This window comes from Camelus bactrianus, chromosome 8 (genome assembly GCF_048773025.1).
Source record: "Camelus bactrianus isolate YW-2024 breed Bactrian camel chromosome 8, ASM4877302v1, whole genome shotgun sequence".
Taxonomy (NCBI): Eukaryota; Metazoa; Chordata; class Mammalia; order Artiodactyla; family Camelidae; genus Camelus; species Camelus bactrianus.
In genome coordinates, this window is record NC_133546.1 from 51,381,962 (window position 1) to 51,405,531 (window position 23,570).

Here is a 23,570-nt window from a genome sequence, read left to right on the forward strand (position 1 = left end):
GACTGTGGGCAAATTGCTTAGCTTCATCATCTCTACTTCTTTAAATCCGAAAATTCAGGTGATAATTCTATCTACCTCATAGAGTTGTGAACATTAATTGAGATAATGTGTGAGGTTTTTTGGCACTGTGCCTGATTATAAAGTAACATGGAATAAATGGGAATTATCAGGGTGATTATTTCAGTGAAATTAAATAAAAGAATTTTTGGCCTGCTGGTAAACACAGAATACAAGTCTGTAAGTCTTTGAGCTGAAAGAGAGAAAGCACAAGTCTTACGAAGGCCCAGGGTTGCCCAAGAATGAGAAGTCGCCAAATATTCTGATGCATCTGGAAAGCATTGTGAGACCCTCCTTCAGCTGGTTAGTGCTGGTAGGTCTTTAAACATTCATGAAAGATTTATTGAGCACCTATGATGCATCGGGCACTGGGCCAGGTTCTGGGGACATCAAAACGGACAAGACAGTATCTGCAAGAAAAAGAAGAAATAAGCACAGGTCCATGCTGTAGCCTGGCTTGATTTCCCCATGGGCTTGCTAATGACTGAGATTTCTTCCTGGACGGAAGTGCTTCCATCTACAGTTAGAAAGAAGAGGGTCTAAACTACCCTGAGAGTGTTGGGGCCACTCCCAGGGAATAAGCTTGTAGGGGTGGTCAGACTCCCCTCTGGTTAGATGGTGGGGAGGGAGTGGAGGCAGTGGGAGGAGCTGGGTCCCTGGAGAGAGGGTGTGTGTGTGTGTGTGTGTGTGTGTGTGTGTGTGTGTGTGCACAGGGAGATCATGATTGGCAGTAAGGTAACTGGCTGCAAGCCAAGAAGTCCAACTCTAATTCTCACAAGGACATTATCCAGGGCAGGTCCTGTGTATCTCATTATCTCGGCCAGAGAGAGCAGTTGTGTCCAAGTTAATTTTTGTCCTGTTGGAACAATGTTGAGCTGATCTTTGTTCTGCTTTGAATGGGATTTTTGAATATTTGGTGGGACTGACCTCTAATAGGATTATGAATCTCCGCAAATTTTCAATTGAAGACTCACTCTAGAGTCAAAATAGTCTTTGCAAATTTATTACATTTTTAGAAAATGTTGCTAATTGTTTTAGATTTTTATAATATTTTAAACTTTTCTCTTGTAAGGGGTAACCCCCTGGCCCTGCTGCTGCCTTGCCCTGGACAGACTGGATGATGACTGTCAGCTCCCAGCTGGAGGTGGAGTGGGAAGGCGTTCCATTCATTGCTGTACTTAGAAAGGTTGGGGCAGAAGAAGGACTCACATTAGAGGGGTGGCTACTTTGTGTCACAGGCTCAGAAAGCCCAAGTGACTTTGCCAATACAGCTAATAAATGGGCATGCCAATCCAGAGCCCAGACTCCAGAGCCTACCTGATTTCCTCTTTGACGCGCTGTCGTTAAGCTGGTAATATTGTACCAGGGTGAACCATATGAAATTGCTGTTTCTGTGCGTTAAAACAGTCCATAATTGGCAATTTCATTTGATTCCACCTATTGCTCAGGAATAGGATGTTTTGCAGAGATTTTGCAAAGGGCTATGGATATTACAGTGTGAGGTCTCCATTGCTTCACAGTCTGGCTGTACTCAGAACTAGTCAGCTGCCGAGCCGTTATGCCCACCCATCAGGCCTCAGCTCATCTCCCCTTCACCAGTTTAAGCATCAATGGTTACAACGTGTTCACAAATCTGCAATCCATAAGCATCACGCATAGACCATTATTTCATTTATTATTATTTTTACCAGGATTCAAATGTGAGCTGCTGTCTTTACTAGGGTATCTTTCCTTTGATTGATTGCTGAGTAGACAGAGCTTGTGAAAGGCTCACTCTCCTTTTTTTTTTTCCCGAGGATTTCTTGTTCAAACAGAATTTGTTGTATCCACATCAGTAAAGCCATGCTAATATGGGCTGCTGGCCAGACCGTGGAAATAGCCTCATTATGTTGAACTGGATGTCATAATGGTACCCATTAAGGTGGGATTCTCTCTGTGTTTGTACTTTTAAACCCAAGTCCCTTGCCACTTTTTACATCTCTCTGAGAACAGCAACATTCTCTGGTAATGCAATCTGAGAATGTGCTGGCTGTCTCCTCCTGTGACTGAAAACCATGACAAAAATAGAATCCTGGGTTCGGAGCATTTTTAGGGGTTTATGGCCTGCTGCTGCTCTGTAGTCATTCATTTCACTCTCTGCACCTGTGGTGACTGTCATGTGTTCTGGTGGCTGAAGGTAAGCACCCACGAGATTTACTTCTTTCAACACTCCCATTAATTGATATTGGTGTCTAAATATATGCCAGGAAAAGAGCAGCTATTTTTTTTTTATTCCAGAACTAACCAATTGCAACACAAGTGTTTTCGTTTTAATTTTTATAAGCCATTAAGAGACTAATAGCATTGGAAGTCACAGCATTTCTATTAGCTGTTGAAATCTTACTATAGCCCTGGCGAAGTGGAGTATTTGTTGTGCTGGATTTGGGTAATGGGCTCCTGCAGGGTTATAGCTCAGGAATGTTGGAAGGATGAAGCCCACAAAGGGGAGGGCAGAGTGGGTGTCAATTTCATTCCTCCAATTAGAGTAGTTAAAGAAATAGCGAAGTGCAGGGTGGCATTTGACTGTGAGGGCTAATTGAAAACCAGGGGAAAATATTTAGAGACGCTACATGGCATTTTATATCATAATCTCTTTTCTATTTGTGTCTTATCTTGGTTGACTCAATAGGACCTTCATTATAAACAAATTTCTATCATTAGAATCAGCTTAATTTCTGTTGTTATAATTAAGAGGATGGTAAGAAATGTTGTAGAGCATAGTCCTTTTTATTGAAAACTGGGGTTGGTTCTTGCATTCACTCAGCAAATATTTCCCCAGTGTCTACTACATGCCAAGCTCTGTGTAGGACTCTGGTATGACTAAGACAGTCAAGGTACCTACCCTCATGGAGCGTAAGTTTTAGTGGGAAGAAAGAGATAATACCTATAAACAAATAAATATGTCATATAATGCCAGGAAATAAAAGGAAAAAAATTAAGTAGGACAAAGAGATGGGAGTGGTAAAGGAAGTCCTCTCTGAAGACTATTAAATGTAAGGAGGGAGGCAGCCATACTGAGACCTGTAGGGAGAATATTTCCAGCAGTGGGAAGCAAATGCAAAGGCCCTGAGGTAGAAACCAGCTTGATAAGTTGATGAAAGTAGGAGGTCATTGTGGCTGGAGCAGGGAAACGGAGGAGAAGAGCAGGAGGAGATGATGCTAGAATAGGCAGAGTCAGAATATGTTGGATCTCGAAAGCTTTGGGAAGCCATTGGAGAGTTTTGAGCAAGGGTATGGCATGAAATAATTTAAGCTATGGAAGGATCATCTGGCTAATGTGGAGAATAGGCTTTGGAGAAGGTGATGGGAAGAAGCAGAGAGACCAGTTGGGAAATAATTGTAATCGCCTAGATGAAGGAAGATCATGGCTCGAAAGAGGGAAGTAGTGGTGAAGGATCAGATTCAGGTTGTTTTGAAGGTAGACCAATGGGGTTTGCAGATGGACTGGATGTGAGTTGTGAAAAAAGTAGGAGTCAAGAATAGCACCTAGGTTTTTAGCCTGAGTGACTTGAGTGAATGGCAGGAAGAAGCAATTTGTAGGAAAGGCAGCAATGAAGGGTTATGCGTGGGCCTGTTTAGTTTGAGATGCCTATTATTCATCAGGGTGGACACATCAGGTAGGCAGTTGGATGTGGTGTCTTGGAGTGGGGAGGTCTGAGCTGGAGATTGGGGGGCTTCAGCATATTAAATTTAAAGCCAGCGGAGGGGGTGAGACCACTAGAGGGTGGGTGTGTTAATGGAGAAGTAGCCTGAAGACCAAGCCCTCCAGCTCTCCAGTGCTATAGGGTCTGCAGGAACAGGAAGTGCCCAAGAGGAGGGTGAAAGGAGGCAAACAGTCACTGGTGGGGAAGGGAGTAGTTTGGTGATACACACGCAGTCAGGACAGGCCCTGGGGAAAGTGCGAATTTTATCTTTGGAATGGTACTTTCCTTCTCAGTGGTTTTCCATCTTCTCTGTGGTACCCTTTCTTTCAACTGATTCTTTTAGTTTTTCTCATCCCGGATGACTACTGCTCCAGTTCTCAAAGTATGGTCCCCTGACTGGTAGCATCAGTGCCATGCAGGAGTTTGTTAAATTTGCAAATTATGGGCTCCATCCTACACCTATAAATGGGAAACTCTAAAGAATGGAGCCCATCAAGCTGTGTTTTAATAAACTCTTCAGGTGCTTTTGATGCTTGCTGAAATTTGAGAATCACAACTCTAGGGAAAGGAGCTGATAAACGAAATCAATGAAGGATAATAGATAAGGCTTACCCTTTCATCCTTTATGAGCTATCTGTCTAAAGCCAAATAAATAAATGTCTAATGGTAAATTTTACACATCAACCAGTAGCCCATTCTTGAGATATCTTTATGGGGGCCAAAGAAACTTCTCAAGCCCTACAAAAAATAAAAGCAGGCAGCTGCCTATCCTGTCTTTGGTAATGGGTTCTATTGATAACTATGTATTCTGTATAATGTTATACAAGCTCTCTGACTCCAAATATGGCAACAATGAAAAATTTGGCATTTTAGTGAGCAATCCAAAATCTCTAACAATTAAGAACTTATTTTGTTTAAACACAACTTATCTACCAGGCAATATAATAATAATAATAATAATAATAATAATAATAACAATAATAATAATAATAATAATAATAATAATAATATTATTATTATTTGTTGAATTGTGATTTTTTTCATAAAATACATCACAAATTAATTTTAGCTATTTAAATAATAGAGTTTTATGTATATTTAGTTAAGCATTACAGTAGTAAGGACTTAAGGAGATTAGAAATAAATGAATCCAATTAAAGAACACGTCTGTGAGATTTGATATGTCATAGGTATGAGTGAACTGTTTGCACAGCAACTGTAAAGAAACCGTTAATGATTAACTATCTAGAAGAGGTTTAATCATTAATAAATGCTAAGAGACATATTTTAAAATATTTAAGTTAAACAAATGAAGACCTGTGCATTTAAAAACACTGCATCATGCTGTCATTTTTTACTGCATCTTTTCCTAGGGAGTTCAAAGCCTGAGGTACAGCTTATCAATTATCTCAGAAATGCCAGTGCCTTGTGTTGTGTAGAAGAGGGCAGAGCCTCCAACAGTGCTGTGAGGTTTGGCCTGTGGGGCCTCCCCACACTCTCTGGGGAATTTGGGAACCCAGTGATCTTAAGGATAAGTGTTGTAGGAAGATTATTTCTTTGTGATTACAGATATCTTTTCTGTTCCTGGAGTTCATGTGGTGTTGCCACCCTCTCTGCCAGAGGACAGTTGTAGGATTTGGGAATCAGCTTTGTAAGGATCAGAAGGACTAGGTGAGAAAGCTATTCCTGTGAGAACAGAGCCCCAGCCGAATATAAGGTGTTAGGTTATTGGGTCCCCCATTACTTATCTATCTTAGGTATTGGAAGAGTTCTAAAGAGAACATATGTCAGAAAAACATCAGCTTAATAAGTGACAGTGAAGGTGGGGGGGGATGGACAGAGAGGGTGCGGAGGTGAGACAGAATGGGAAGAGATAGTAAAGAGGGGGGACTAGAGTAACATGTGTGCATTTTATTTTATATCTGTGCAAATTTTAAAAAGTAAGAAAAACTTGGTTGATATTAGTGTCGTTTTTTTCTTTTTTTATATTTGGCTATTTTTTCCCTCCAAAGTAGGCTTAAAATTTGGGGTTCTGATTGTGAGAGAGGAGACTGACAATTTTTTATTTATGCCTTTGATGAAAGAGGCAGCACATTCTACATTTAATTTGTTCGGATCTAACTTTTAAAGCCCAACATTTCATCCCCTATCCCCCACCTCAAGAAAATAAGAAACAGAACAGCTGTAAGATAAATAGAATTTGAAACTGAGACTAGGAAGATTCACAAACACACCTAAAACATTAGTAGCTAGATATAGAATGAATTTCTGAGCATTAAAAAATTAAGTTCCTCAGAGCAAGAGATGTGGCCCCAAAGTAGGGTTTACGCTATTTAAACTATGACAAATATGCCATCTATAACTCACGTGAAACTAAATTGTTTTAAGAAACTACATGGCAAGATTTTCTTTTTGTCAATTATAAGTAATAATTTAACTTGTAGTCTCCAAAGAAGGAACCGTGAAGTCCTGTAGTTCACTTGAAACCCTTCAGAGACAGATAATTCTGTAAGGTAGGAAGGGTGGAAAATAGATCAGAAAGTAAATGAAATGTATGGGCACCAGGAGAGCATAAGGACACTTGGACAATAAAAAATGATAACTGTTGTACATGAGAAGTTGAACCTAAGGGGAAAGAGTTTAGTGTTGCTTTCTCTGTTGTAACTCAACATTGTTCACAAAGAAGAAACCCAGGAAATACAAAGAAAAGAAATTGAGGAGCCATTTCATTAAAAGGTGGGAGTGCCTGAAATTTCCCTCAATTAGTGTTTCTTTTTCAAGGAATATTTTTCTGATTGTAAAAGTCATACATGTTTGTAGAAAAAATTAAGATAATGTGGAGAGGTACAAAGAGAAGATAAGGAACATCATTAATCTATTTTCCAGATACCTACTGTTAACATTTTAGTTTTCTGTCTCCCGTATGTTACATGCATAAACATGCCTATACAGCACATGTTAATTTAAAAAAAGAGAGATTTTTTTACTTTATCAATGGTATTTTTCACACTGAGTAAAAAACAAAATAATGACTGCATAATTTTTTATCACATTGGTATACCATAATTAAGTAATGCTTATGTTTTTGGTTCTTCCTATTTGCCTATTTACATTAAATATAAGAAATTAGGCTGATCAGCACCCTCATATATAGACTTGTGATATCGATCTATGATTACATTCCTAGAAGTGGAATTCCTTGATTTAAGGTACGAACACTCCTAAGACTCCTGATAAACACTGTTAGTTTACTCTCTTACTAGTAATATATTAAAATGCCCATTTATTTCACCCTGTCTTCATTAAGATTCATTGTCATTTAAGAAATCTTTGCCAATCTGAAAGGCAAAAAATAACATCTGATCGCTGCTTTAATTCACATAGGTTATTACCAGGGAGGCTGAACCTTTAAAAATGTTTCTCAGCAATTTGTGCATAATTTACATCATTTTCACTTTTTCAATTGCAGAGATACTGCATTTATTATTGATTTCTAGAAGTGTTTCTCTGGGGGTTTAAAGCACTATTCCTCATCACTCCTTCTATACAACTGTAATGGTTCCAAACAAATGGTTGAGGATGAAATTAATTTAGTATTCTAGTTTGCCTAAGTATTGCATATGCTGTGCCTGAATTATAACTTGATACAAGAAAGTACATTTAATTAATATATATAACACTAAAATGGTACCATATGATATGTTTCTTTGATTTAAGATCTCAGAATTATGGAATGATCGTTACTAATTATAATCTAAGAATTTAGAAATCTCTCACATAAACTTGCTTAATTAGCAGATATTTATTTCCCATTTATGTAGAAAAGTTTGCCCTTTTTTTTGAATTTTTGGTCATTTGGATGAAAGAGAAATGAAAGTTTGTTGCAATGAGAATTATTTTGTTAATCTCTTGCAAGTGAGCCTCTACTCTCTGTACGATATTGTGCTAGACACACAGTAAATAGAGACTATGAGAAGAGAAGGAATTTAGGAGGTTGTTGTAAGATATGTCACTCTCTGTGAGACAGAAATTAGAAGTGCCAAATGGGTGGAAGGGACAGTGACTGGTATAGGAGCTCGGGGGAGGGAGCAGGGAAAGATCACAGTGGCAAGTGCAGGGAGGCAAACAGTCAGATGCAGAGTGGTGGCGGTTCTGGGTTTAGCTACATTCCAACTTGTGTCATGGGTTTGTACGAAGGTGTTACACAATCCATGTTGTGAGGATGGTTGGTTTTGCCACATCTTACCAACAACTTGCAGTTTTTGACTTACTTTTTGGTTGTTGTTGTTTGCCTGTTATTTACACCCCTGTCTTTCCTTCTTGAAATCACAATGTGATGGTGAGCCTCATTCACTACCACATAATATTTACTCTCACGTAAGGGAAGGGTAAGCCATCCCTTACCCTTGTGGGGCCATCCACTCCATAGCATGTTGGATGAAACCTACAAGATGGAGGAGAAAGAGGTTTCTAGGTAGAGGCAATGTTTATGCAAAACTCAAGACTTTGGGGGAACTATTAAAATCACCAGATCAAATGGAGAAAACCACAAGGAGCAAACACAAATCCACTTATTAGAATGAGACGATTACATTTCCAAGGGTGACTTAGCCTAATTTCCCAGCAGATTGTCTTAGTCGGTGAGCCCCTCAGTATGGAATCCTTATCAACCATCTCTGCTGGGCTCCGTGGGAGCCTGAAAATGAAACATAAAGTAGGTCTCTCTGCTGAGGAGGTTTACCCGGTGGCCAAGCAGTAACTCTGCCAGAATGTAAAGAAGGTCATACACTTCGTGTAACAGTGACTCTAGAATCCAATTAAAAAGTTTAGTGTAAGGCACAGTCATTCCCACTTAATCCGACCACGGTTTAATGCAATCCTCTGCTTAGTTCAGTCTGCACCTTTGGAGCCAAATCAATTGTATGTCTTTGTGTCCACGTTTCCCCCAGTAATTTGATCACCCTCATCTGTTTAAAAAAAAAATAACTCAATTGGGAAATCTGGCAACATCTTTTAAGAATTGCCACATAACATAAAATCATCACTCTAGAATGGCCAGCTTCAAAATTGACGTGACAGAAGCAAAAATTCAGTGGTCTAAAACAGGAGCAGAATAGAGTGTGGTGGAGTTGAAGAGGAGAATTCTTACAAAGAATCTTGACTCAACTGGTCAAATACTGTTGATTGCTTCTCTGTGCACTCATTCCAGTTGTCTTGAAGGTTGTACTTTGTTGGTGCTGCTGTCCGCACCACTGACGCCATCTCCCAGTCGAAATGATAGGCATGATATTAACGCATTTCTCGGAAGCTGACAGTACCTTTCAGCGGTGAAGACACTTTTGCTTTGCACTGGCATCACACGGAGCTTCCCCTGTGGCAAGCTGGCATTTACCTTGTGAGTGGTCGTGGACTATTGCTTAAGGAAAGGCTGAGAAGGCCAATGACGCAAAAATAGCCCCTTTTATTCTATTGGAATTTGAGTAACTCCAAATATGTACATGACTATTATAAAGTTTAGAGTAGACTCAGATGGTTAATTCTGCAAATTGAATGATTTCTGACTGTCCATAATGGAATAAGAGGATTACTCTGGTCTGTGCAAATACGGGTGAGACTGACAAGCTGCAAGTCCTAGTGACTGCAAATTACCCGTTTCACATCGCTTTCAGAGCTAAGGTACCTGAGGATGTCCTCAGTTCTGGTTCAAGTCATTAAAGGGAGAAAAAAGTGTAAATTGGTATCATAGCCATTTTGAAAAATATGCCAACTGGCGTATGCCATGGTTCTTTCCATCTGAGAATCATATCTGGGAGAATAGTGTGAGTGCCCTTGAGAGGGTTACCTACAGAGTCCTGACCATGGTCTAGATGGCTCTTCTCAAGCAAATGTGAGCAGGCCTGAGTCCTTCCTTTATTACAGTCAGCCAACTCAAGTTCCTCACCATACTCATTTCAGAATCTAAGTTCTGTGCAAGCAAGTATTTAATTTTGTCCTGCTCGGCAGGGAAGCATTGAACAGATTTACCAGGCACACACTTAACTTGCAGGATGCGTGTGTGATACCAGAATGTGCCTCCCTGGGGGAGGAGGAGAGGTAGAGCCAGACTCTTCTTTGTGTCTGAGTTCGGAGGAGGGGAATAGAACTTGTAACGTGATTCCCATCAGCATCTAGACCTTTAATCTACACAAATGAAGTACTCCATTTAATAGAATTCAAAAAGTAAAACAAATGCTTTGTTCTCATGAATCCACCATTCAGAATTGCTCTTGGCAGCACATCAACCGTACTTGAAATGTCTTTAAGTGGATATATATATATTTTTTATTGTGCTTTTCATCCTAACACATCTTTTGAGCTGTTAGAGTCTTGAACAGAGAAACAGGAAGGCTGAGCTCCTCTCAGAGTTCCGGGTCTATGTTGCTCCAAGGTCTTTGTTTGCCAACTTAGCAATAAAGAACTTACCTTTAATAGATATTTTGGCCACACCACAATAGAGTTTATAGGCTAAAAAGGAACAGAGCAAATTAAGATGTGTTTGGGGTAGAAAGGAAAGAAATAAGCATGGCAGTTGTTTGTAATGAAATGTATTACAGTTGCTACCAAAGTGAAACTATTGTTCTGGGGCATTCAGGTGCCAAAAAGTGCCACAGAGCGTGGACGTTAAGAAATAATCCTGTTTATCGAGCATTTACTATGTTCTTCTACGCATCACGCTGTGAGTTTTTCATATAATATGTCATCTGGATCTCAGCATATCCCTATGAGTTTCAAAGAGGAAACTGAAGTCTAGACAGGTTGTCACACAGTCAGGGGCTCAAACTGTGATCTACCCGACTTTGTGGTCTTCTGCTCAACTTTGGTGGATTCTTTTCTGTATTTTTTGGTGTGCACCAAAATATTAATATTGTTATTGGTGTATCAAAAGTATTTTTATAACTCTTCTTATATTTATTGGCTTTTTCATATGAATATGTAGAATTTAAAATCATCTATTGGCTTTAAAATTTTAAGCCTATTTAATTTGGAGTATTTCTATCATTGGAAACTATGCAAACATTTTGGAGGGACTTTTTCAGTCGTTGAGATGCGTACTCTGGGGTCTGACAGTGTGCAAGAGAAAAGTGAATCCTTGTTTACGCTCTGCTTGCAGCCATGAAGTCTCTGTGCTGAAATGTTACATCAAGAATGAGTTTACAAAAATTATTGGGCTGTGTTTTCAGGGGTACATGACTTTTTCTGTCAGGGCCTATATAGATACTCTGCTGCCCAGTGGACAGAAGTACATTTGAAACAGAAGATGCCCAAGGATGGGGGCTCTCCCTCTTGGTTGGGTGCAGCTTGCTCACTGTCACATGCATGCGACCTCAGGGCCAGGTGGGTCAGGGGACCCCCAGCCCACAGGGGTCTTTTCTCACAGAGAAAGGCTGCTGGGTCATGAATTATTAGTAGTCATAGAAGGAAGCAATCCTTTCCTGGTTGCATCCTTACCTTCTTCCTCTTCCATCTGTGTGAAATATTATACAAAATGCCATTGGAATAGGAGAGAGTATCTCTTGACTCTAGTCTTCTAGGAACATAGAATCCACTGGGAAAGATATGACATAATCACTTGAAAAATAAGATGAGAGGAGGAAAGAGATAAGCTTCCAGTCCCCTCCCTACTTCTCTCAGGAACTGGCTCTGGTGCCTTGGTCATGAAGGTAGAGACTTGGTCCTTCTGTTCGTTGATGTCTCCCCAGGGCCTCCACAGAGACACTCAGTAAATACTTATTGAAGGAATGGATGGGTTTAACCATTGGGAAAGGCTTCCTAGAGCTGAGTGGGATTTGAGATAGTTCTTTATAAGAGGAGTTTTATAAGTACGTGTTGGAGGAGGAACAAAATCAGGAAAATACAAGGTCAGTCCAGTGAGAACTATTTTGAATGAAGTGAGGTGCTGATGAAGGAAAATTCTGAGTTATTGCCAGAAAAATAGATAGGAGCTACATTTTGGAGGGCACTGAGTTTCTGATCGAGGAGTGCTCGAGTCTGTGCTGTGTCTTGTCCTTGGAAGTGATTGACACAGTAGAGCGGACCAGCCATGTGACCAGACTCTCCCAGCCTGAAAGACAAACTGCATGCCTACCTTCTAAATTTTTGTTACTCACATAGGAGAATTTTTTTTTTAACTTGCACTGAGTAGATGGACTATTTGATATGAAGCCACTGTAATCTGATGACATCTGTCTCTACACTGCAGTTTGTGGCAGTGATATTATTGGACTGGTTTTAGCTGGTTTCTATTCCTGGTCACTTGAGGAGGAACTTCTTGCTTGAATTATACTTTTGCTCTTGACTGATCTCTCTGTAGAAGAAGAGCTAGGGAAAAGGAAAACAAGGTAAATGAATATTTGCCGATCTGCGGAAATCTGCCAGTCACTTTTACATATATAATTTTATCAATTGATTACATTTAATATGCCTATCTTAATCCAAAGAGATTGAAAATGCATGTAAAATGTTTTAAAAGGTGAACCCGTTAGCAAAAGGAAAAATAAGATAAGAAAAATAAAGGAAGCAGAGGTATTTGTTGCAGAAAACGCCCGCCGCGAGGACTCGTGTGCTTGCTAGAGCTGGTTACGCATCGGACGTGGGGCTCTGGGCTTTTTGACTTCAGTGCAAAGAGGGAAACGTGATGAGTGAAATGATTCACGGGGCTCGTGAGATAAAAAGAAATCAATTGCCCAGGCGCAGCCCAGCTAGTTCTGGAACCTGAGAGAAAATTCTCCCACGAGTCCTCATAAAGAAGGCTCTGAAACATTTTATTTTGGCTGCCAGTGGGAAGAGTTGATATCCTCTTATGAAAACTGAGGAGTCAGATGAGACTCCCTGCTGCCTGGAAGCAGGCTGAGGTGGTAGCTGTGGGCAGGGCCACGCTGTCATCTTGAGTCCCTGCATACCTGCAGCAATGCCTTGGTGGCGAATCTCTGAGACACACTCTTTATCCATGTCATATCCCAGCCTGCAGTTATTACGCTTATTTGTTTATTGTTTCTTCTCCCCAGTAGACTGTAATCTGCACAAGGGCAGAGGCTGTGGACGTCTCATTTACCCTTTCATCTCCACATGACACAAAGTCTGGTATATATTAGGAGCTTAATGATATTTATTGAATGATGGAGTAGAAGGAGCTTGGGGGGAACGTGTACCCTAAGGTAACTGAATTAGTTAGCCTGCTGAAAGGGATTTTTAACCACTTATAAGCCTGGATACACTAGTTTGCTAGCCAGACGAATATTTGGAATGTTGACCAAAATGACTGAGCTTGGAACAGCTGATGGAAGACATTCTTCTTGCCAATAATCAGATAGCATCAGATGGTCAGTTGTCTGCTGAGCTCACCCCACACAGAAAGTCTTTAGAGTAGATGTTATAATCCATATCTCACCAGTGAGGACACAAAGCTCAGAGAACTTGGATTACAGGTTTATTTTCTACTTATACAAAAATAATGAAAAAGTATTTTAAAATCAAGACATCTTCATGAACCTATCATATAATTTGTCATGGTACACGTGGAAGCCACATCCACACACACCAGTTAAATATTAGGCACTTCTAAAATAACCAAGGTGGAAAACCAGTTATATGGCTGACTTTGGCTTGCTTCCTTTTCAAATACGGGTGACTGTCATTTCTAGGGAGAGAACCTGCATGTTTGTTTCCTACACTGGCTGATTAAGGGCTGTATCTTCCCACCCTGCAGGGACACGGAATACAAAGGGCTGCAGCTGTCCCTGGATCAGATCTCCGCCTCCAAGCCAGCCTTCTCCTATGCAAGCAGCTCCACCCCTGCCATGACTGACAACAGGAAGGGGGCCAAGTCCAGGCTCTCCAGCTCCAAGTCAAAGTCCAGGACTTCCCCTTACCCTCAGGTAGGTGCGCTGCCATTTGGCAACTTATGTTCTTTTCTCTTCTCTTCTCTTCTCTTCCCTTCTCTTCTCTTCTCTCTTCTCTTCTCTTCTCTTCTCTTCTCTTCTCTTCTCTTCTCTTCTCTTCTCTTCTCATCTCTTCTCTTCTCTTCTTTTCCTTCCTTCCTTCCTTCCTTCCTTCCTTCCTTCCTTCCTTCCTTCCTTCCTCCCTTCCTTCCTACCTTCTCTCTCTCTCTCTCTCTCCCTCCCTCCCTCCCTTCTTTCCTTTCCTTTTTTAATTTTGTCACCTGGTTTGGTCTAGAAGTGGGGGAAGTATTAAAGCTGTTTGGAATTAATTATCTGGCTTTAATACATTTAAAGCTTCTATAAATCTGGAAAGCTTTCTAAAAATATCTTCTTCCTCCCCTTCTTCCTTTAAAATAACTGCTGGTAAAAATTTGAAGTGTATCTTGTGGTTTACTGCTTTTATATGAAGGTTGTGAGAGGCTTAGTTGTAGTCAAAACCGTAACTTTGTTTCAAGGAGATTGGTCCTAAAATTTTCCCCCATAATAATTAACCAGAAAGATGCAGCCAGCATAGCAAAATATGGAAAACAAGAGCTTGATACAGAAAAATTAAATCTTAGGGCAGGAACTGAAGGAGGATAAATTAAGAGGTGGAAGCAAAAGATCAAGGATGCATTTCACCATGAGATTTGAGCACAGATGGACTATTTATGGGGAAGAATGAAACAAAGAGGGTCTTCCAGATGGCAGGAATGGTAGGAAAAGCAACTCTCTTCTCATCTTTGCAATGTGGTGAGCTGACAAGACCCAGAGGAGGTGTTCCAGAAATTCTGCAAGGTACAAAGATGAGTCTTGATTATTGGGAGGATAAAAAATGTTTGCCTCATCAGCCACAGAGATATGGAAATGTATCTGTGTCAAGGTGTAGACACAACTCTCTCCTGGCCTGAAGGAAGTAGAACAGAACTGAGGATTTCCCACGCCTGTTATCTGTGGCCACTTCCACCCTATTTTTTTTTAAAGGCACCACATCAAATTCCTGCAGCTCATCAGAGAACCTCAGGAGATGGTCCCTGAACTAGTATCAAATCAAACTGGATTCAGAGTCATTTCATCAAGGTGGTCTTTATCATTTGTGTTTTTAAATATATTTTTTAAGTGAAAATGGAAATCTAGTGGGTCCAGAATTCTTTCCTTGCTTACCAGAGCTGTGTCATTCTGTTGACTTCTACAAGTGTGTACTGTTAGAGGAAATGTCATTCACTGAACTAACGGTCACTAAGAAGCTCCTATTTTCTAGATTATCTTAGGAGTTTCGTGTATGAAGATGAGATCATGGCCCCCAAGGGGTTGATGTCATGTGGTTTAAAACTTCCCACAGATGCCAGATTTCTTTACCTTGATAAAAGGAACGGGAGTAGATGTGAGATGCCTGGACATTTTTCAATGTACGCCTTCTGTTCTGAGGACTGAGCCCTTTCCTTATAACGTGCATTTTAGTTCAAGTCACTGTGGAGGAGGAAGGGTTGTTTCTTTCTCACTGAATATCTGAGAAGCTTCTCTTATTGCTCTCTTGGACCATCTCTTTTCACTACTTGGAAGGATGGATTACTCCTTTGGGTAATTCTATCCTTAAATGTATAGGAGTGTTGGACAAGTAGATGAAAGAATTTAAATTAGGAAATACAAAGGAAAGAAGGAGTGTGTCCACTGTTACACAGACATTAAGCCACAAAAACAAAATCTCCCCACTGGACATCCAAAACCTGTCTATGTTTTCTATCACACTCAGCTCTTAAGTCTAAAATTTCTTTAGTTTACTCTAGTGGTAGACGACCTACACATTAAAAAACATTTTAACTGCCATTAGACTAGTCTTTGGGCTTGTATGGGGAGTTTTTTTTTTTTTAAACACTTTTATTGTGGTATGGTTCCATTCAGTAAACTACACATATTTCAAATGTACAATCTGATGAATTTTGATAGCTGTATGCATCCATGAATCCACCACCACAATCAAGATAGCTAACATTTCCATCACTTTGTGTGGGGAGGAGTTAATTTGAAAGTTATACATATTTTATAGTTTAAAAAAAGCAATACAGAAGGGTAGAAATTAGAAAATCCCCCACCATCCCCTCATTTTCCCCCTACAAATGATGGTTTCTTCTAGCAATGTTGTCTGATACATAAAAACCACTCACATGCACACACATTTGTTCACAGAAAGTTTCTCTTGACTTTTTTTTGTGTGTTCACTTTTGTAATTAATACTTATATAAACATAGTCTTTAGAATTTTGGTCCTGTGTCTCATTTGAAATTTCAGTCATGAATTAGGTTTACTTGACATTTATGTGCCTAGTAAAGGTTATTCTTTAATTGTGTTTGCTTTAGATAATCATGGTGCTAGGTCAATCATTGACTGAGTTCCTTGTACATGGGCTACTAACATGTAGAGATCAGAAATGGACACGTCTTTGCTTTCGAGGAGCCACTCTTGTGGACAGACAAAAGAACAGGCATTTGCAGTGAACTGTCATGGGGTGAGCAGACACATTTGGGGTCACATTAGAAAAGCATGATGTCTCAGGCAAACTCTTCACTGTTTTTGCTGGAAGAAAACAATTCTGTACCAGCATCTTGGATTCTAAATCCTCAGAAATTTTAAAGAAAAAAAAATTTAGCTTCTCAAAAGTCTTATTTGGTCCAAATTGCCCTCACATTGTTAATAGTTTGCTTTCAGCTTTCCTGCATCATTGCTATTATGTGTCTTTGACTCAGAAGAATTAGCTGAGCCTCTGCATCAGAAAGATGCTACTCTGGCCATTGTCATGAATGAGGGTAGGGGCTGGGTAGAAGGTGCTAGAATAGAAAGAAGTGGTATAAGAAATGCCCTTAAGTTTTGTGGTACAGTTGGAATAAGTTATAGACTAGAGTAAGGAGTGTATAGGAGATGATGTGTCAGCCTGGAGGACTGGGGAATGTGTTAGGGGTGACCTGACTTTGAGGGTAGAATTCAGATATATGTGCATAAGGCAGAGGGGAGGACATTTCAGAAAGACCACGATTATGAAGAGATGCAGGAATGCACTGGGGGTGAGGTAGCAGATGTCAGCCCCTGTGGATGAGGACTGGTGGTTATATGCCTGGAGGAATGCATTGATTGGTACCAAGGAGTTTAGATTTTCTTTTGTGGAAAACCAGTAAAGGTTTTTGAACAGGAAATGAGAGCATTAAGGTGGTTGAAGCAGGATGAACTACTCAGGAGACTCATTTTAATAGTCCTGGTATGAGTCTAGGAAGGTCTGAGCTAAAGTCCTCAACCGAAGTAAAAGGCATTGCAGAAGAAGGATGGATAAAATTCCTTTTTATCCTTAGCTGCTTGTGCTTTTTTCTCTTTATAGATATATTTTGATCATTATAGATTTATTTTGAAATTATATTTTAAAGCTTACGTTTTGGAGGCAATGACACACTTGCACTGAATGTCCCTTTATATATTGGTAGACACATTGTAAATGTACTTTTATTTACTGAATGATCAAACTTGAATGGTATTTAATTTTAAGTGCTTCTGCATCTTCTCAAAAATAAAGAGAAAGTCTTTTTTTTTTTTTTTTTGTTATTCCCATGTTCCTTATTTTTAGCATGCAAGTTCTCATCAGGTTTTCCAGGGGCAATTTCTACAGCCAGGCTGAGCTCATAGGGTAATGTCTTGTGCCTTTTATTCATTTATGAAAATGGTGATTGAATGATCCTATCAATATTATTTACTAGGTTCTTTGCTCTATTATGTATCAAGCATATTTAGAAATTTCTAACGACATCCGATGAATGGCAAACAGCAACACTGCTTTTTGGAATTATTTAGATACCCTTATTTGAACATGCAAGATGTGCACACTTGTAATTCACTGCCACCACCCAGTCTGTCTGCTAGTAGATGAACCTGGTAGGAGATGCCCTTGGGAAAGATTTTAGACTTGATTATATTATAGTCGCTTAATGAATGACTCAGTCACCTTTGCACCTCTATGTATTACATAGGACAAGAGAGGTCAAAATAGAATTGTTTTGAATGATTTTGGAAAAATCGTTGTAAGGGATGTTATAGACGAAGCCCTGCAACTCTGCGGTTCTGCAGACTCTCCTGTGCTGGGGGCAGCGCTCTTACCAAATGACAGTTGTATTCACATAGCAACTTATTTTTTTTCATAGTTCTGTTGAATTAGAAATAATGAGTCTACAGAATCTATTTTTCAGACCTTATCTCTGGCAATTGCCAGTAGCAACTGCTGGAGTGTTGTTCACCCATTTTGATGGAACTAGTCTCTGCTACTGTAGTGCGGTTGGGAGACATCTTGCCGTAGCTTAGCCATGTCAGTCATGAGTAAATCGCCTCCTGATGCCAGTTTCCTTTTAAGCTTCTCATCTTGGCATGTTTATAGTTGTTATGTTTATTAGAGACAGTGTGTGCCCTCCTTTTTATTGCATTCCCCTACCCTCTTCTTGCTTTTCGCCTGGTCAGTAATAAACAATACACTATGTAATTCTCTAATAACAGTGCATGCAGAAAACCATGGATGCTTCTGGAATCTGAAAGTATTTAATCACTTGCTACAGATACACTGTTAACACTTGCAGGTTTAATTCACATCTGTTACCTTACATAATCCCTCAGAACCCTCTTAATTCTCAGTACCAGCAATCTGGCTTCCTTTTGGTGCAGGTAGAAACTTTCTTCCTGTGAAGGTTCTTTCTGGCCTCAAAAAAAAAAAAAAAAAAAAAAAAAAAATCAGTGACCTCTATGCTGACTTTTTAAGTTACAGAGGAAAGAAGGACCAAAAATTTCTCAAGCATGGTTTTCCTCTACACATGGTACTTTTATCACTACCAGGATAGATATCCCTTCATTTCATGTTTCAGATGTCACATGAAAACGTAACCCTTGACCGTGAACACCAACAAAAGATTTTAATGCATCTTGCAAAGAGAAGGGCTTTCTGAGAAAATCCTTTACTCAGAAAATCTTACACTCTACAGGCTTGTTTATATTTTCTGGCCATGTCTACACTTGAGATGTCCCCTCTTCTATAAAAATATCAGGAGATTATTAAAGTGGACTTTTATGGTCTTTTTAGATTGTCTTTGTAAACGAACCTGAGTTTTATTGTAGAAAATACTTTGCTCAGTAAGGTGAGACCTCTGTGTTACAGATTTGTACTTTGGTTTTTACTAACTCTTGCATTTAGTTAAATATCTATTCTGTGCTGTAAAACACTAACAGTGGGTCCCTAAGGAACCATGTCCACGGTGTCACTAGGGAGGCAAAACCAACATTTTAGAGAGGAATTATAAGGTGTGGCTGGTCATGGGACCTCCAGGCCACTGCTTCTGCCTTTTGATTCCCTTGGCGCGTGGTGAGGGGAGGACAGACACTCCCCCATTAATCAGCAACCTTCTACTCCCAAATTTACCCATCAGTGCCCTGCTTCTCTGTCCTCACTCAGTACATGGGTTTCAGAAGGAACCCGATGTCTTATTTGAAATAGGCTGGTAAGGTCTGCTGTAAAGCACACACAAATTTGCTGCAGGAATGTGCAGGGTGAAGGAGTGATCTGACTAAGAGAAAGGTGATGTCTGAGGAGATATTATGAATAGAATGAATGATGAGACAGAAGGAAGCATCAGTGGGGCCAGGCAGCAGTAGTTGTTTCCAGTTCAGTTTACCTGCCGTTGTAGGGAGCTTCTTTGTCCCGCACCTTGCTTTGGAGCACGATAGTATAAAATATTGATAAGGGCAAGATAGATATTTGTGGCAGACAACTAGGTGTATGGGATAGAAAGAGGACCAGAAGATGATACACTTTTTTGCTGAATAGTTTACTCAAGCGGGCAGGTATCTTAAATACACTGTTTCGCTGGTGTGGTTTACTAAAACATGTACTTCATCGTGGCACGTGGCACGTAAAATTCATTCCCAACAGTGAGAATCCAATGATGACAAATCTCATGAAAATTTGAACAAACAGGTGGCTGTACTTAGTCACACAAGATTTACATGTTGGCCCAGCAGGACTTTATTGAATAAGAAAAGACCAATGAGAAGAAAAAAGGAGAAAAAATGGTATCAATGAGGGAGGTGGGATGAGATTTTACAAAAATGAGAAGACCAAAGGAAGAAAACTTGGAGGCAGTAAGCTGGGATTCTGAGATCCCTGAGGATGGGAGATGTTGTCCTTGACAACCAGACTGCCTTGGGCACCCAAAAGCCCTTAGGACATATGAAATGAGTGAGTGAATGAACTGATGGATGAGCCCACCGAAGTGAAGGTGGTAAGACAGGTGGACGAAGAAGCAGAGGAGAGATGAGATGATGTGGGTATACAGCCCTTCCCCTAGAGGGCTTCCAGATTCAGCGGGGGGAGATAAAAATGTGAGCAAGTGATTTAAAGGCAGTGTAGTATGTATGCCATGGTGGCCGTGGTGGTAGCTGTGGTGCTGTGTATTGGGGGCTCACCTGCCCCTCCAGCAGTGGATCAGGGGTGGGAGTTGGGAGTTGACAGTGAGAGAACTAACAGTTCCTAGGCTCAGAGCCCTTCATGCCAAAGGGAGTTTCCAGCAGGTTCAACTTTATTCCTGTTGGCAAGGTTTGCAGTGGGGCTGCGGGTTGACTGTTAATAAGGCCCTGCACCCTTTGGGTGCCCCCCCCCCCCCAAGGATCAGGCTCATGCTCCATCTCCCAGCCTTGCTGCTCACCACCTCACTCACCTACCCTTCTTCTCCCATCGCCTGTGTCCTAGGAGCGCCCTCACTCTGGAGAATTGCAACACATCTTAATTTTCCCCCCACTGTGGAAAATTAAGATTTGGAAAATTTCCTCTCCAGTCTTCCCTGCTTCCCAGAGTGACCTTAAAAGACCACTGATCATGTCAGTGTTTGGAGACCCGCCACAATCCTAGCCGTCATTCACGGCCACCTATAATTGGGTCCTAAATTACCTGAACCCTGTGATCCAGCCGGACTTCTCTGCTCACTCTTTGCTGAAAGCCTTGTCCTTTCCTGCCTCCACACTGTGCTTATGCAGTTATTTCTGCCTGCACTGTCTCTGTTTTTAAGAATTCTGCCTATCTTCTAAGGCCAGGATTGAGTGCTATCTCTTTCATGAAATATAACTGAGTTATATTTCTCCTTTGGGCCTCTAGAATAATCTGTCTTCTAGATATGTCAGATCTCCTCTTTTGGACTATAATGCCTTTGAAAGTAGTAACCATGTCATTTCATACCCACCCCCCACCTCACCCCAGGACCTAGTACAGCATCTTCCAAATACTCATTCACTAAATGTTAATGAAATGGATGACCAGTTAAATAAACACATTAAAAAGTATGGGGTAATTTTGTTAATTGCCTATAAAAACATATAAAACTCCCAAGGAGGGAAAAGATTCTGCTACTATGGAACTTAAACCTACGTAAGAGGTAAAAGATACCCATGCAGAACAATGTTAGGATGGTTTCGCAAACGCAGAATCCTGCAGTACAAACCAGACACCTGCATGCTGAGGAGGAATTAGATCCAGTGGAATCTAGAGGCCCCTTCAAGAGTGAAACTTGGAACAAGCACTCTCTTGCCCTCATTCTAGGGGCAGAGAACGGTCCACATCCGTCCTGAAGTGGGCTTTCTAGTCTTCATGTCTCCACTGTCATCTCCAGTGCAGCAGTGGAGAGATATGGCAACTGATGTTTGCTCTGTGTGTGTGTGTGTGTGTGTGTGTGTGTGTGTGTGTGTGTGTGTGTGTTTTGATTTACAAAATAATTGCCCTGACGTGTCTGTCCAAGAAATGCCATTTGGCTCCGTGGTTTATCTCAGGAAACTGTCTCTGTCTGTGGACTCAGCCCTAGTTCCAGAGCCCACTTCCCATGATCAGTAGACACTTTCTACATCACTCTCTTGTTCCTTTAATTATCTGTGTGCACTTTGGTGCTACACCTTTAGTAGGGTTAGACCCTAGGAGGGACAGAGTTCTTCCATGAGAAAGTGAAAAGACTCAGACAGTTTTGTTTCTTTCTTTCTTTGGTTTTTGACCCTTGGACACAGAAGGCCCTGTGAGGGTCATGTTCCTTCACGATGCTTCCTGACCCTTAGTGTCTCTTCTACCCGCTCCTCACTGTCTTTGTCCAGTCCCAGGCTCTTCAGAACAGGACATCACATCGAGACTGCTTCTCAGCCTCCTTACTGTTCTTTTGGTCTTGATCTTTCCTGTTAGAGTAAGCTTCCAGAAATCTCATTTTCTGTGTCCTCCCCTGCCCGACCCCCTGCCCCCAGACCTTATTTAAAAACCTACAGCAGCTCTGTGTTGGTTATAGTATGCAGCCCCATCTCCACAATGTGGCCCAGGCTACATCCTCGCCTCTGTGGGCCACCTCCAGCTGCCCCACCCCCGCCCCCTACATCGGTTCTCCACTCTCGCTGGGGCCTGCTGTGTGCTCGCCCTGAGGACACCCTTCTTGCCGCACTTCTTAAATCCTCCCCACTCACCAAAGCACAGCTGCAGCCCACCTCTCGACCCCACAGATCCCTGGCTCTGAGGAATAATTCATGTTAAACACATCTCTATTTCATAATGGAGGATGGTTTGGATCAGGGGAGAGTTAGTGTCAAAAAAGAAATTGGGCAGCGGGCGAAGCAGCTGTGCTAAGTCAAATGGAAAGCCTCTGCTTCTGGCTTAATGGAGGTGATGGCTGGAATTTGGGATTGTGCTCTGCAGCTGAACAGAGGAGAAGAGGGGAGTGGCAGAATCCACCATCAACATGCGCCCAGGGAAATTTATGTTAACAAAATGTATAAAATCAAATTTTATTAAAACTAAGTAGTGAAATTAAAGAGAGCAATGCCGTATTCGACAGTTCTTGGTGGGATTTGACCCACTCGTAATGGAAACTTTCTAAGTTAACAAAGTTAGATTTTGGTATCTTTGTCTAAGAAATCTAGATTCCTTTAACTCTTCCATGTTTCACAGATTTTTTAGGAAACCCTTTTAAGCATATCATAGTGCATTGAATTGCAGTGTTTCCCTAAAAGGCCAAGGTCTGGATGTATATTATTTAATGGCGAGTTTAGCTCTCCTCATTATTTTACTCTGCTTGGCTTAGAAGATGAAAAGGATGAAAAGGTAGGTCCATCCTTCCATTTACAGACACCAATTTGAAATCGATTAACTCAGTAGAAAGCCTTAAACTTCAATTTCTTTCTTATAAAATTACAAATCAGATAGATCTCTCCTTTCAGCATGCAGAAAGCTGGTAACATGCCCGCCAATCTGTTGGCCCAGTTCTAGGACGTGGCCCAGAGCAGCTCAGGCAGCCGCCTTTTTGTCCAGACTCAGAATAAACCAGCGGGAGACCAAACAAAGCAGCAGTTAGGGGCTGGAGCAGGTGGCACCACCTGCACCCATCAAATTCAAGCCCCTCTAATCTGCCACTTGCATGTGAAAAATCAGAGGGTGAGTCAGAGTACCAGCGAAAAGATGGAAGTGGTTCTGGCTCACGCTCAAAGCCCATCATGGAAGAAGATTACCATTAAAACTTGTGCTACTGGTCCTGTTAACCCAGGATTTACCTACTGGGCTACAGCCGTTTCTGTATGATCTATGCAGGCTGGGATATTCTTGATCATGACAGCTGTGGATGCCAGGACAGAAAGGGCTTAATCAAATGTTTATTACCTGTTTTACATCTTCAGTGCAATGAAAATGCCTGCCAGTCTTTAGGACTTTACCTTTGGATTTACAAAAGGATGTGGATTGTGGATTTCATGGCTGGGAATAGCTCTCTCCATATGGAACCCTAGAGGAGACTGCCTATAGAATTACACTGGAGGAAACCCAGCCTCTGGTTCCGAGTGCTGC

The 23,570-nt window shown here is 41.0% G+C and overlaps 1 protein-coding gene across 3 annotated transcripts in view; it reads left to right on the top strand.

The window, feature by feature from the left end:
* SIM1 (SIM bHLH transcription factor 1) overlaps positions 1-23,570 on the top strand; it is a 68,752-nt gene that overhangs the window by 26,599 nt on the left and 18,583 nt on the right. For all 3 annotated transcript variants that reach the window (XM_010965157.3, XM_045524799.2, XM_045524805.2), the window contains one exon: positions 13,486-13,654. In XM_010965157.3, coding sequence (XP_010963459.1) covers positions 13,486-13,654 — 169 coding nt within the window. The remainder of the gene's footprint in view (positions 1-13,485; positions 13,655-23,570) is intronic.